General features: G+C 41.0%; 2 protein-coding genes across 2 annotated transcripts; both read right to left on the bottom strand.

Annotated features, from left to right (window-relative positions):
- Nucleotides 1-2: 2 nt before the first annotated feature.
- On the bottom strand, nt 3-3,560 carry LOC128450036 (prostate stem cell antigen). Its single transcript, XM_053433451.1, has 3 exons — nt 3,400-3,560; nt 1,201-1,317; nt 3-1,037 (listed from the first exon to the last, which is right to left on the bottom strand). Exons 1-3 carry the CDS (start codon nt 3,446-3,448, stop codon nt 826-828), a joined length of 378 nt encoding a protein of 125 aa, XP_053289426.1. The 5' UTR covers nt 3,449-3,560; the 3' UTR covers nt 3-825.
- Nucleotides 3,561-6,538: 2,978 nt separating this feature from the next.
- LOC128450034 (lipid scramblase CLPTM1L) lies at nt 6,539-13,441 on the bottom strand. Its single transcript, XM_053433440.1, has 17 exons — nt 13,235-13,441; nt 12,256-12,347; nt 11,390-11,575; nt 11,170-11,283; nt 10,486-10,564; nt 10,263-10,380; nt 9,925-10,019; nt 9,661-9,745; nt 9,047-9,147; nt 8,906-8,965; nt 8,677-8,727; nt 8,495-8,577; nt 8,193-8,227; nt 8,013-8,068; nt 7,823-7,867; nt 7,169-7,302; nt 6,539-6,605 (listed from the first exon to the last, which is right to left on the bottom strand). The coding sequence occupies exons 1-17, from the start codon at nt 13,439-13,441 to the stop codon at nt 6,539-6,541; spliced, it is 1,608 nt and encodes a 535-aa protein (XP_053289415.1).
- Nucleotides 13,442-14,360: the final 919 nt, after the last annotated feature.

Genomic DNA, 14,360 nt, shown 5'->3' with positions numbered 1-14,360 from the left:
TGTCCACTTTCTTATCCAAGATAGATTTATTATTTTTCATCCTTTCAGATTCTTTATTTCTAGAAACTAGAGTTGGTAAATGTTGGTGTGTGAAGGGAGGCTCCATGTTGTAGTCCATTTTGATTCTTTCCAAAAAGGAGGGAAAATGATACCTGAACATAAAATGACATTTCATTTCGTTTCTACTATAATATTTACAAAATATTTAAGCCCAAAACTAGACTTTATCAGACTGCATGGGCCCAGGATTGTGTCATCTGGTGAAGGGTTAATACTGGAGAGCCTGAAACCTGTATTTTCTTGAATGACCAGAACAGGGCGTCTATATTTGCTGCAAAATGTTTATGAATATGGTGCTGGACAAAATCCCAACCTCCAGGCTAGTTAAGGTCAAAAATCTAATCAGACTTTCAAAGATTCGTACAGTTTTCACCAAAATATTGACCAATAAATTCAAAATGGCAGATCTCCTGCTGAGTTTAGAGTAGGGATCCAATTAGGCCACACCCATACTTAAGACCCATACAATACATTTATCCTTCTCATGATGTGCAGTACAACCACAGGATGGTACATAGACTGTATGTTAAGAGGGATGAACAGGTTCATATGTCAATCATGTATATACAGGAGTATTAATATGAGCTTTGTGTGTTTACAGCACAGTCTTCAATATAATTAGAAACAGTTTTAAATAATATAATATTACATCATATTACAGCCTGTATAGATCCATTCTATTCAGAGACATTTATCCCAGCAATGTCCTATACAGAGCAGCAGGGTAACTTAGAGCATCCTCCGCTTTTATACAGAGTTGGCACATCACAGTGACAACAGTCGTAACACAACTCCAGTGAGCAGCAGAAGGGTCGTGTGCACGCGGACGGACTCGGCGCCGCTAAAGTTACACAAGTTGAAGCTGTTGCAGCAGCTGACGGAGTTTCCGTTTCCGTTTGCATCGACTGAGGAGGACGCGGCAGCTCCGCTGCACGTGGCCTCACTGGCACATTGCTTCACTATGGCTTTGGCTTGACCTGAACAACACAAACACAGGAAGCAGGATGAAATGTTTATACTTTTATTATTCAACCAAACCTTTTACTTACTACCAAGAAGCGTTAGAGAAACACTGACAGAATGCTGAAAGGCTGCAGGTCTTGTGTTCTCTGCTTGTTTGTGTTTCTGAGTCACAGTCACCTTCAGTGTCGACGGACGTCATGCACGTGTCCAGCGGTGACTGACAGTCCTGAGAGTTCTGGTTGCATTGTTCGTTGGTGGAAGAAGCACTGCACACGTAGCACTCCAGTGCCAAAGCTGAAGGTGGGACAACAAAAAACATTGACACAGATAAAGAGAGAGACAAGATGGAGTCCACAAGACGAGGACATGTTTAAAACCCGATGATGAAGGCCCAATTGAGAACATAGAGTCGTATTAAAAAGCCTAAAGCAGGGAAGGCAATATTGTGACTGTGTCTGAAAGTTAACCCCATTAGCAGTTTATACATTTAGTTATGTTTTAGAATATGGTTGGTTACTGATGATCAGGTGAATAGGAACAGGTAAGCACGTCCTCTGTTACAGTGAAGCTCTTAATTTGTATTCATCACACACTGTAGATCTGGGTCGTTTACACTGTGAGACTGTGAGAAATTGTTCAGTTGACAACTCACCAGTGAAATACGTACAACTCACTGAGTCACGTGATATCTCTCGTCTACTTTCAAGAGACGGTATCAAACAATCTCTACAGACATAAACACAAATGAGTGATCTGCGATCGTCGGTGCTAATCTTGTCCATCTTTATGTCAGGAATCCAGATGTTTCAGAGAATGACGCACAGCTAAAGCATAAAGAATTGCTCCTGTTCTCGGAAGAAATTCTGAATCAGATTAAGGCTCCTGATCGTCTGCTCCTGTTTTTAACCAAGACCAAGCTTGTTAAGGGTTTCAATGTGGCTGCAGAGGAAGTCATAAAAAGGGAGAGACCTTTGTGTCACGCCAAAAATGTACCCAGAAATACTACTCCCAAACTTGTCAGGCTCGCTTCTCTAATTCTAAAGACAATTGAAGAGGAGGTCGAGCGCTGCTCCTCCCATCCACTGGTGGTTGTTCTGCTGTCGCCTGTCATCAGGCAGATTCGTCGCAGTAAACTCTGCTTTCTCACGTTCATGAAAATAACCTGGATGAGTCATTTGATTCAGTGAAAGTGTTAGAAGTGCATTCTGTTCGTCTGTGATGAATGCTTTGGAATGACTGATAGAAATCTTTCCAAACAAGATTGTGGATTTAATCTTTGCTAAAAGAGTCTCAGGATTGGTAAAAGGACTGAAGCGGCTAATATTATTCTCTGCACGTTCTGAGACTTCAAATCTCTTCTTGTTAGAGACACATCGAGACGACCAGGACATGTGAGGTTATTGAATGAGTCACTGAACTAAGACTTTCTACAGACACAGCCTGACGTGCTTGGTTGAATCCGGGATGGTGGAGCAATGCACGAGTGCTATATTGACTCAGTTGTTGCAGTGTTTTTGGTCTTGCCACTATACACACAATATGACTTTAACTCTTAATGGGACTGGAGTGATTAATATTGTTCAAATTATATAGGAAAATCTTCTGCAGGTCACAGAGACGTTCTTAATTATGTGTACAAATCTCTTCTCGGTATAGAATCATGAACACTTTGGAACCCTGAGGAACTCGTGCACATCTAATGTTTGCACCATACTGGGATTGATTTCAAAGATTATTCATTTATTCCGATGAGAATAATCCACAAAACACTTTAAAACGTATTCTTCATCTTACCGAACCGCGTTATGTTACATGTCTTAAGAATGAATGCTATAGTTGCACAGTTCCAGTCTTACAGCAGCATTAACCTGTTGCAGAACCACTGCAACAAACAATACAAACACAATTAAAGTACACAGTTGAACACATGCCTAAACCAGTGATACCAGTTTATTTAAGTTCAGGTAAAGACACAGCAAAATATAGTATGCAGCCTCCCTTTTAACAGCACAGCCAGTATGAGGGTTTTTCGTGCTACTCTAAATAAATCTCCAGAAAAATGAATCTCAATTTACAATAAGAAAACATATGACAGTGTTTTAATTTTGTTTAGTCTTTCAGTTTCAACAAAAGGCCGGAAACACTCAAGAACCCTTGAGTTTTAATGACAAAACACAAATTCCTACCTATGACCCTAAAGCGCAAACTCACAACCACAACAAACCTTTTTAAGGATCGAGGGATATGGGTGTTTTTTTGTAACCCCGAGAAAGATTTACACACACGTCTCCGAACTGAGTACCACCCTCACCCTGCCGCTGTATGAATGTCCCTGACCTCTGACCTGTAGCCAGTCTGAAGTGAATGTATGCGTACCTGGGGGGAAGAGGAGGGAGAGGAGCACAAAGCTGAGGAGCATCTTCATCACGGCTGTTGGCGTGTGTTCACCTGCTGAACCTCCGCTATCTCCTGTCGAGCCCGCTGTGCCCTGCCCTGTGTTTTGGTGTGTGTCTGACGGAAGCACTACAGCTGATCCACCAATAACATGAAAGCATCTCATTAATGTTGTTCCTATGTGTGTGTGTGTGTGTGTGTGCGCGCGCGTGTGTGGAGAGGACATTCCTGGATCGTGCTCTGGTTTCACAGATACCTGTCCTGTATTTATCTTTTGTCAGTTACAGTCACACCGAGGCTATTAACTGTAACATTGTGTGTCTGTGAAGATAAACATGTGTTATGTCATTATTGTTAGCTCAACGTGTGCAGCAGGACACGCCAAGAACTGTTGGCTTTATTTTCTTGAGTCCGGAGGTGAATCCTATCTTTATCTCACGTCCAAAAATATTAAATGAAGAAACAGGAATCATTTAAGTGCGGACATTAAAATTGACATTGGCAAAATGATCTTGCAGCCAAGAACACAAAATCGAAATCTAAGCGTCTCTAGTCCATGAAGGTGCAGTTGCAGTGAAACTAAATATCAACTTTGAATATGGAACATGATCCTAAATATTGTAAGTATACAACTTATTTGTCTCTGGAATAATTTGTGGATTTTTAAAGTATATCTGACTTGAAGTGACTTCATATCTGTCACATCACATCTGTCCAGTGTCAACAGAGGAATGCAGCGACACACCCAGACCTCACCTAAGCTGCAACTGCACACACCCACTTTTATAGAGACAACCCCGTCAATTAACTTTCATACCAACAGGCCAAACCTGAAAGTCAAAGGGGCACATCGAGCATATTTTATTTTGATATATTTATACTCACAACAAAACAAAACAAAAAAAACACAAACACACACAGTCACACCCACACACCCACCGATATGTCCTCAATAGAAACCAGTCGGCTGAATGGGTTGTGTTGTCTCCTGATTCCATGTGTTGATAGACTCAAGCACATCAGTGCGTTCTCAAAGTGGCCGATCAAATTTAGATAACTGCTTATATTATTCCCCCTTTTTAAATGTTTAGCTTCCAAAGTGATGACAAATAAAATAAAATAAGCTGTTCAGTCAGTGGACAAGCAGAATTTAGTTCTGAGCTCAATGTGATACAAAACAGTACTCAGAGTACTCAGAGTAATACTACAAGTAGGTCATACCCCTCCCATCTTAAAGCTCTGCGCTCATTTTGATCTCACATACACACCTGCAAAGATTTCTCTGTCCATAGAGACTCACATGGACACACACAAACACACAAACACACACACACACACACACACACACATACCAAAGTACTTGACACCAAGTCTCCAGGACACAATTTTGCCATGGCAACAAACAAACACACACCAAATACCAGCCCTGCTGTTACGGCTGATAAATATGAAGTACTCATATAATAAAGTAGTAGTTACTACCGAGTACTTCGTTGTCAGAACATCACCATGCTGAATCTATTGCAGCTGGTGGGATCCCAGCACAAGTTGTACTTTTACCTCATGCCTGAGTGGATGGGAATGATTGACCCTAAAAATGAATGTGGCCCCTTCCCTTCTGTTCCACCCTTCCACTTCCAGCACCCTCGGTCTGACCACAACCATCTTTCCTTCAATTTGATCTCAGCTTCACAGTTTAGTGACGGCATCTTGTGACGCTCTAGCTGATAGAAGAAAATCTGTCCACAGATGAACACACTAAAACTGTGTGGTAATAGAAACAATTTGTATAGTTCCATCTTAGTGCTGTGTTTATGTCTTCTCAAGGTAAATGCTTCCTGTGATGCTACTGGGTGAAAGGAAGCAGACTTATTCTTCAGTCAGGCAACTACATTGTAAATTGTCAAACTGCTTTGTGAGGATTTTACAAACACAAACCATCTGCAGCAACTTGTCGGGAGCAGTCGTCTCTCTTTATAGATTATCTATCCATGATCACGATGCAAATTATTTTTTAAATCATTTTACAGTACAATGACAGAGCAAATACAGTAACTCAGTATGTAATACATTGTGGTGAACATTACGAATGACAAAATACAAAATAAACGTAAGTATTGGCATTTTACACTTAAGAGACATTATATCGATACATCTGGTCGTAGGACCCTGTGACCTGTTCACCAGCTGATCAGCTCGGACTGAACTTCCATGCACCTTGATGTAAATACAATTTCAGGATTTGGAGGAACCTAATGTGGGTTGTCAATTAACAAAAATATAAAACAATAATTTGATTTATTTCCCCAAATGGATAATCAAAAGAAAATTGCTTCTCATTGCTGATGTGTTTAAAGTTGTGAACTTTGCTCAGAATAACAAAGTTTCCAAAGAACCTAAAAATGCTGCTCTGAGCTGATGCATTTGTGCAGAATAACTTACATTTGATGTAATGGTGCATCCATAAATTGATGTGATACAAGAGTATAGCTTCATGTAGCTCAAATGAAATGCTTTCACATTTTATTGGGCATTTTATGCCATTATTAAAAGCGATCCCAGCTTCAGTTAAATGTTGGATCAAGCATACAGAATATATTCAATGCATATAAATCGATACAAAAAATATGTCAGATTATTTTTTTTTGTCTTTGGAGCCTCACAAAGTTAAGAAGAATAATCATGATTCAAGCTTTTGAGACAGCAATATAAAAACCAGTGAAGCAAAAGAGCGAAACTCAGTCTAGTCTAATCGAGTCTGGTTAAAGCAGATGGGAACTGATGGATCAAGCTATCTGTGCTGTGGGAAGCTCCGTCCTTCACAATGTTTCAGGAAACACCCACATGTGCATATAGAGCAGAATAAAGCATTGCATGTGCAGCAGAGAGAACCTAGAGATGAATGAGTCACTGTCGATCCCAGTATCGGTAACAGAGGAATCATGAATGTCAAGCAGAAAGCAGCAGCACTGTGAGTGTACAGCAGCAAGGATCCAGACGCAGAACCACTGGCCTCGGATCTGACGATGGTTAGTCTCTGTTTCACATCTTCCCTTTTTTTTGTTTTTCATAAATGAGTTTCACCACATTCACTTCGGGAAATATATCATTTCTCGCCTCCTCACTGAGTTTTTACTTTCTTGCTGTGGCTCCCAGAGTCTCGCCTCCTGGCCTTGGCGGCGTAAAACCTAGTGGAAACATGAGAAGAGAGCAGTTATCTTAGCAACACAATAATAAAAGCAAACTAATCATTGAAGTGAGAGACCATAGACTGAATGATGGACAACTAGTGGCCACTATCCAGAAATGAAGCCAAAATATGCTGGAAATGAACGTCGCCATCTTGTGCATTAGGAGCCAGAGTCTGCGCAGTAGAGATCGAGGGATGGAGCTGCCTTAGCGAGGTCCCACCAATACACAAGCTCCACCAATCACGTGTCAGTCTCAGCTGTCAATCACGGCGTTTAACTCTTTTTTAGCATCAAAAAACTAATTAATACAAAACTTACGTGAAAAATAAACACTTGTGGGTTATAAGAGCTTCCCTAAAATTACAGAAAAGTCCTCTTACAAAAAGTTTTATTTGACTTTTTAGTTCGACCCATGTCCCATTTGCTAATATGGAGTAAGTAGGGGTTATGACCTATACTGTAGCCAGCCACCAGGAGGCGATCGAGATGCTTTGGCTTCACTTTCAGGGAGCCCTCATGCCGTCCATCTTTATACACAGTCTACGGTTTACATGTCATACCTTCGCTGGTAGAGGTAGAGGAGGAACAGCAGCTCATCTCTGAAGCAGGAGAGTTGATGAGAGGAGGAGAAGGATCCGGAGGTAAAGAAAAAGGAGGCGCAGGAGCACAGATCTGAGATAAGGGTGTTCACTCCCTGGTGGAGAGAAGGGCAGAAGGAGAAAGAGAATAATGATCGTCATTATGAAGCAAAGTCTCTCTAGAGGGTAAAACTGGTCACAGAGCTAATGGCCTTCATCAAGGTGATGTTTCCAGCTGTGTTTATCTGTTAGTTAGCAGGAATACACAAAAACTAACAGACGGATTTACACAGGACTTGTTTAAATTATGCAGCATGGGTCAGAGAGGAACCCAGTCAATATTGGTGTGAATTTTCTTTCACTCTCTTTAACATTGCAAGCTTCTTTTTCTGCTTTTTACCAGACATGTTTAGAGGACTAATATCTATGAGTGTGTGTAATTTGGTGCAGCTTGAATGAAATTAAAGGGATTATTTTGCTAAGCTAATTTTGTCTGACAGCAGGAAACAAGTGAATGTAAAACTCAGTATAAAACACAGGAGATTAAATAACTTGCAAACTGGGACTATTTTGCAGTAAAGTAAGAAGTGCTGGGTGCACATGAGTATGATGGAGCCCGAAAGTGTTTGTACTCACTCTGTACATCAACACCGTCCCCTGCAGGTGACTCACAGACTTCAACTGACAACCAGACAACCGGAAACACAAGACAGAGCCATAAAAAGAGAGGATAGAGTTCAGTGTCACTCAGCACGATCATCAGGTTATTATAGATACTTAATACACTTATGGTTTTCCTGCCTCTGATGAGGTTTGCAGAACAGACCTTGTGGTTAATGAAGAGCTGAGGGGCCATAGACAGGAAGCCAAAGGCGTAAACTCCTGCGAGGAGATAAGCGATGTAAAAGTAAAGGTGTCAACTGACACTAATTCAATTAAGTCATCATTATAAATATTAATATATACCATTCAGTCATATAGATGAGGCTGTTTTATAAAGACTCACCGGTCACCAGGCTGTTGATCAACCAGGAATAATAACTGTCAACATACAATACAATTTAATGTTAGTTTAACAATCACGAAAACAGATAGTATATCTACCAGCTTTCAATATACAGTACATTTGGTAGTAATGCTACACAATAATCACTAAAAACATCTTACTTCACAGGTCTGATTTGAATCTTACTGGATAAAGCAGATGCTTGTACTGAAATGTTTGCACAGGACCTGGATATTTGCTGGCACTGCACTAAGACCGCATTTGAATTATGCGGCAAAGCAGAATAATGGTGATCAGCTCACCTCTTTTGGCGTAAGTAGGCCAGAGAGAAAATAGCTCCACTGATACACAAAGGATAAACCAAGTAGGACAAGTATCTGGACGCCTGCAGAGAGAACCAGATAGAACATTCAAATGAATTAAAGATGGAGGCCGAGACGTAGAATCAAGAGCTCTGACAGACGAGACAGAAACATACTGATACCTGTGTGTCATACTCCAGCGTCTTCCTCTCTTCTTCATCCAGTTTGTTTAACTGCACAGTGAGAGAAGAGGACGTGTTAGAAATAAATAAATTAATAGAGTAACAGGGCTGGAGCCAGGAGGCTGGACTAAGCTATTTTATAAGAGACTTTGAAAGTTGTTTATACCACAACAGCTCTGCCACTTCATTTTAACTATTAACTAAGTTTGAACACAAATCAGTGACTCACGTGCAGGTTGGAGCTTTTCCACAGCAACTTGAACTTAAACACTTTAAACACCTTCCACACCTGGTGAGAAAACACTCTTAGTGTCATGATCTTTACATCACTCTTGTTTTGTTGGAGGTGACAGATAAAAACCCTAAATACCTCCACACAGGCGCCCAGTCCAACAGGGAGCAGCACCAGCAGACTGGTCTCCTCCAGCAGATGGAGGAAAATCAGCAAAGTACTGAGACTACGCCACAGAACTGCAAATACAGGGGGGGGAGAGAGAGACACTAACTGTTTCAACATTTCTCAGGTGATGTCTTAAGTTGTGTTCCCAATGTGGGAACTCTCCCCAGGAACCAAGAACCCTTGCAGGGAGGTGATTTCAAATTTTCTCTATGTTTTCTGTTTCTGTGTTGCTCGATTAAAACCGCTCATTTACACCGCCACCTGGTGCACCAGAGATGAACTGCTCGATGTAGCTGTTGGTTCTTCAAACATCAGCAGGCCGAGTTGTCTTACCTCCCCTGGTCTTTAGATCGAAGTGGAAACGTAGAACTTTTAGTTCCTTGAAGAAGTTGCTGGGACCACAGAGACCAGGTGATTTTGGTCGAAACCAGACTTACTGTTACCTACTGTTTTAGATCATTAACATCAAAACTGTAATGATTCTTGTCACTGCTCTCAATTCCTCCGACATTATCTCATTGAAGCCTTAAGTGATGCAAACTTATTTAAAAAGTCAAGCTTGAATAATGTGAAGATGTTCTCACCTGACTTTCGGGACATTCCCACCAAGTTCTTCTTTTTTCTCCAAGAGCTGATGTCATTTTTAAGAGCCAGGAATTCACAGATGAGCTTAAGAAGAATAAACAAACACAGAAAAACAACATGCTTTTAATTTTACAATGCCTCAGTTGCCATTTTCCCTCATGACACTCACAAACTGTGCTCTATGAAGTAATACATGACATTTTGTTTCAGGTGCATTCCAATATGTGTGGTACGGTGTTTTACTAGGTGTAACATCATCTTACTTGCAGAGCTGTGATGAGTGCAGTCAGCACTAACAGGTAGAGGTTGGATCCCATCAGAGTTTCTTTAATTTCATCAATGTTTTCCTCAGTGAAGCCTTAATAAATACAAAGAGGCAGCAACAGAGGATTCAGATCAGTTTCGTGGTTATGAACATCAACAGGCCTATATTTAAAAAATGTATCATTTGCTAAATATTGTGCGAAAGTCATTCCTCAAACATAACAAGTTTCTATTACAATGAAAAATACTAAATAACCCTGAACCCAATCAGTATTTGTGTTAATCAACTTTCCCTTGATCGTCATATAACAAAATATCTGTTGTGTTATTAACTCACCAAACTGTCGAAGGGAATAAACCACATCCTGCAGATGAACCCAGAACCTGAATCCCCTGAGAGAGATTCCCTCGTAGGACACCGTCAGAGGGAGGTGGACAGTGCTGCTGTTGATCTCCTGTTGAAGGACGGATACATACATGTGTGATCAAGTTAAACTAACTGACCCAGTATTTAATGGAAAAAGATTTGACTTGGCGTCATGTGGATAAAAGTCTCCAACCATGAGGTCTCTGACTCTGACGCTGAGTTCATTAACCAGCAGCAGAGGGAGGTAGATCATGTGATGTCTGTCCTGAGACCTACGATGGGAGGCAGAGAAAAACAGTTATATTCAAGCACGTGTGCTCCTACAGAGCTGCAATCATCTGGTGATGCTGCACTGTATTTTCTGAAGTATGTGATTTGTGAAAAACAAAATGATCTATGCTGGTTATTGCTAACTTTGGATACAAGTGTTCATAAAGTGTTATACAAGTAAATACAAATTAAAAAATATTCTTACTTCGTTGTCATCTTTTTCTTGTTGATTATTAGATCATTTTACCTCTGTATAAAATATGATATATATATATATATGTATGCTACTGGTGTATGAAGAGTATAAGCAGCAGGGTGTACAGATGAAATAAATGCTTATTTCTCTAGTTTGCCACAGCACATTAATATTGAGAAGTTTGGACTCTCCCATGCTTCTCTTGATATCATTCAGTTCATCATTTTTTTGTATTTTCTCATTCTCAAATACTATATATAATCCACTTAATTCTCTTGCAAACGGCTAATAGAAGAGCTTCTTAAAGCGTAGCTCCAACTCTCATGGTGAGCATCAGTGCTAAAGCAGTGATCAGCAGAACTTTGCCTGATCCCCTGGCGTCGACCTCCAAAGGTTCCTGTGGACACTTACACTCTCATGTATCGCCGCACATCACTGGGAAGCCCCGCCTTGTTGAAGGTGAAGTCCTCTGACATCATGGTGACTGACAGGTGAGGTCTCCAATGGGACACAGGATTCTCTACTCTGGGGCTGGACCTCTGATGGGGCCAGAAAAACGAACGTATACGTACATGGCGCCTCACATGGCTTCTGACACATGAAAACACTTTGAGAGAGGAAGCTGAGTTGCATTTTTACCTTGTGCGGGTCCCTCGGCCCCTCAGTGTGTGTGGCCGTGATGTGGGTGGTGAGCTGAGCCGCGTAGTGGACTTCTCTGCTGTCCTCCAGAGGGGAAACACTGGCTTTGTGAACATAGACCACTGCGAAAAGAGTGCCATTAGACCGAGTCTGCTCTGGCAGAGAGACATTCACCTGCCTATGAAGAGAGACAGAGAAAGAGAGAGAGCGGGGGAATGAGGGAGGAAAAAAGAGGAAAGGGGATAAACATTCATAATATACTAATGTTGCGCTTTACAAATGTTATTTTAAAATGTACATGTTTCTATGCTTTTGGTTTAAGTTTTACCTCTTTATGCTCTGAGTCTATGCAAGATGCAGTTGTGGAGGATGTACTACTGAAGTAAAAGTACAAATAAATAGACAAAACTGTAATCAAGTAAAAGTACTACATTTACTTTTCTAGTGGAGTAAAAGTAGGTCTCTACTTGCTTTTTAATATACCTTAGTTAAAAGTTAAAGTACTCGCAGAGTGTGACCCATTTCCTAATGCAACAGTCTACTAAATCATTATGGTGACCTACAGTGGTACAGATATTTGCTAAGCATCCATGAAATAAATCTACTTAAGTAAAGTAGAGATACATGAAAAGTGTACTTAGGTACATTAATGACGTAAATGTACTTTATGCATCCCACCACTGGCAAGAGGTTTACAGCTTTGTAACTGCTCCTTTAAATTTTACACATAAAACTAAACTTTCCGTCTTCTGTGTTGCAACTATTATTGACCTGACTAATTTGCATGAATAAGCGAACTCTGTGTGTTGTTTAACAAGTTGGGGATACATGGCTGTATTATTAACTTCTCAAACTCACCTTTCAAATGCAGAATGTGGGTCAAATGGGTCTATTTTTACAGCGAGGCTGAGTTGGCTGTTGTCTGGCATGAGGCAGGTAAACACACTCAGCTGGATGAAAAGAGGAGAAGCAGTGAGTTTATCGGGAGCAGCAGAAAATATAATGCGGTGGATTTTTAAGTCATTCACTGAAATTAAACACTGCATATCATAAATACCTAACAAAGTTGACCCTGAGGCAGAGAAATAATCATTATTCATTTTAAAGAGAACAATGCATCAGGGGGTTTCCTGATTATAGTACATGATCAAAGATAAACCCAACTCAACCGGCCGTGTCTTGTTCAGAATAATAAAACGTGTGGTGATTTCCAACATCACCAAATCAGGCCAGAGGTTCAGACTGATCTAGAATCTTCTCTGTTGACAGGTCCATGTTGTAATAAATGATAATTATCATGATAAAAGATACATTATTATTTCTTTCATGTTTACAGGTTGAATTAGGTTGAATTAGGATGTGGTTTCAAACTCTACTTATTAAATCTTAGTTTAAATTATACAACAGATACCAACAACAATAGATTACAGTTAAATAGTGTCATAGGTTATTCCTAGAATGGAGCACAAAATGTAGACAACTATATAACTTACATTCAAATGAAATAAGATTGGAATGAACATTTTAAACTCGGTTTTATGAGCAGAGAACAACAAACACTTGATAAACAGCAAAACCGTTTACAGATCGGATATTGGCCAACTTCTACTTCCTCACTGTGATAACACAATGCATAATTATTATATTGATACACACTGGTCCTTTGTTATATTTCTATGGATGAAAATGATAGTGCACTAGTGGTTGATACTGTTTTATGGCCCAGCCCTGTGCGTTGCAGTGGTCTCGACCTGGATGTCACAGAAATGAAAGGCTCGTTTTATTACTGATGGCTGACTGATCTGCATGCTTGCTGGGATCAGAGGCCCGTGCTGACCTGGAGTCTGGGTCTGCCTGTCAGGTAGGAGGTGATGCAGGTCTCTCCTCTGTCTTCGTCGCAGGGTCTGGTGTTGAGGAAGCCGTACAGCAGCCAGGCTGTGTGCAGCGAGTACACCACAAACACACCGAGCAGCAGCTTGGCCACGGAGCTGCTCTTCTTACCGCTGCCGTCCGCCGCGGGTTTGGAGCAGCACGACGGAAGCATGGCGTCGATGCCGACGCAGGTCTTCAACAAGAACAATACTAGATCGTTTTTTTTTTTAAATGTCGGGTTTGAAACGTTTATAATCCGATCAGATGGTCAAAGCGACACAATCCCCCACGCTTCCTCCTCGCTGCAGCATCCTTCCGGTGATCTGTGTCCGGCAGAGGATGCTGATGCTGACTAAACTCCGCCGGCTCAGCACAGACACGTCTGAGGAGATAGTCTCGCGATACCGGGAACGAACTACACGTGGTATCACAGTCTGTGTGAATGGCTGCGGTAGAATGGTCCTGAGCTTTTTATATCCAGTCTATGGTCCTGATCAGGCACGTGCACAGATAGACCCCTATGGTGCTCAAGCACTGGTCCTTTTGCCCTGGATGAGAAAAGTGCCCTTCTGCTGGAGCCCAACTTTTTCTTCATTCATCAATATTTAAGAATAAAAATTACTCTCTGTGTCATCAATTCCCCCCAAATGTGTTTTTATATCTGACAGGGCATTTATTTGAGTTCTTGCGTTCATTGAAGACGTTCACCTTTATGAGAACGATGAACTGAACGCAACTCAATGACAAATAATGAATTTGAACGGTGAACACGTTCATATTGTAGCGTCCTCGCATATAGACGTCGGGAAACTTCTCTCTTTATGTCTAACTTTATTAAAGTCCAGCGAACACGACACACTTCTTGTTCGTAACTCCGACACTCCTATCATCCACCACTAGTGTTGTGTCGTTCGTGAACGATTCGTTCGTTTTGAACGAATCCTTACAAGCAGGGGCGTTTTCTAGGATTGAAAGAAAGGGGGGACTTAGCCCCTAAGGATGCCCCGAAGGAGGCTCATTTGGGGCTGCGGATATCCATGTTTCATACAGTTCATAGATTGGCTCAATCAGAAAGAGTGTGATTTTTCTCT

This window comes from Pleuronectes platessa, chromosome 10, assembly GCF_947347685.1.
Source record: "Pleuronectes platessa chromosome 10, fPlePla1.1, whole genome shotgun sequence".
Classification (NCBI taxonomy): Eukaryota; Metazoa; Chordata; class Actinopteri; order Pleuronectiformes; family Pleuronectidae; genus Pleuronectes; species Pleuronectes platessa.
This window is presented reverse-complemented; position numbering and strand designations above follow the sequence as displayed.

Bases quoted from the DNA above. Each gene is read 5' to 3' on its own strand.
- LOC128450036 (XM_053433451.1), bottom strand. From the start codon at position 3,448: ATGAAGATGCTCCTCAGCTTTGTGCTCCTCTCCCTCCTCTTCCCCCCA. The intron at 1,318-3,399 runs GTACGCATACAT...TCCCACCTTCAG, and splicing joins CTCCCTCCTCTTCCCCCCAG to CTTTGGCACTGGAGTGCTAC. The intron at 1,038-1,200 runs GTGACTGTGACT...TGTGTTGTTCAG, and splicing joins GACGTCCGTCGACACTGAAG to GTCAAGCCAAAGCCATAGTG.
- LOC128450034 (XM_053433440.1), bottom strand. From the start codon at position 13,441: ATGCTTCCGTCGTGCTGCTCCAAACCCGCGGCGGACGGCAGCGGTAAG. The intron at 11,576-12,255 runs GTGAGTTTGAGA...CTCTCTTCATAG, and splicing joins CCACATTCTGCATTTGAAAG to GCAGGTGAATGTCTCTCTGC. The intron at 7,868-8,012 runs GTCTGTTCTGCA...TCTGGTTGTCAG, and splicing joins AGCTCTTCATTAACCACAAG to TTGAAGTCTGTGAGTCACCT.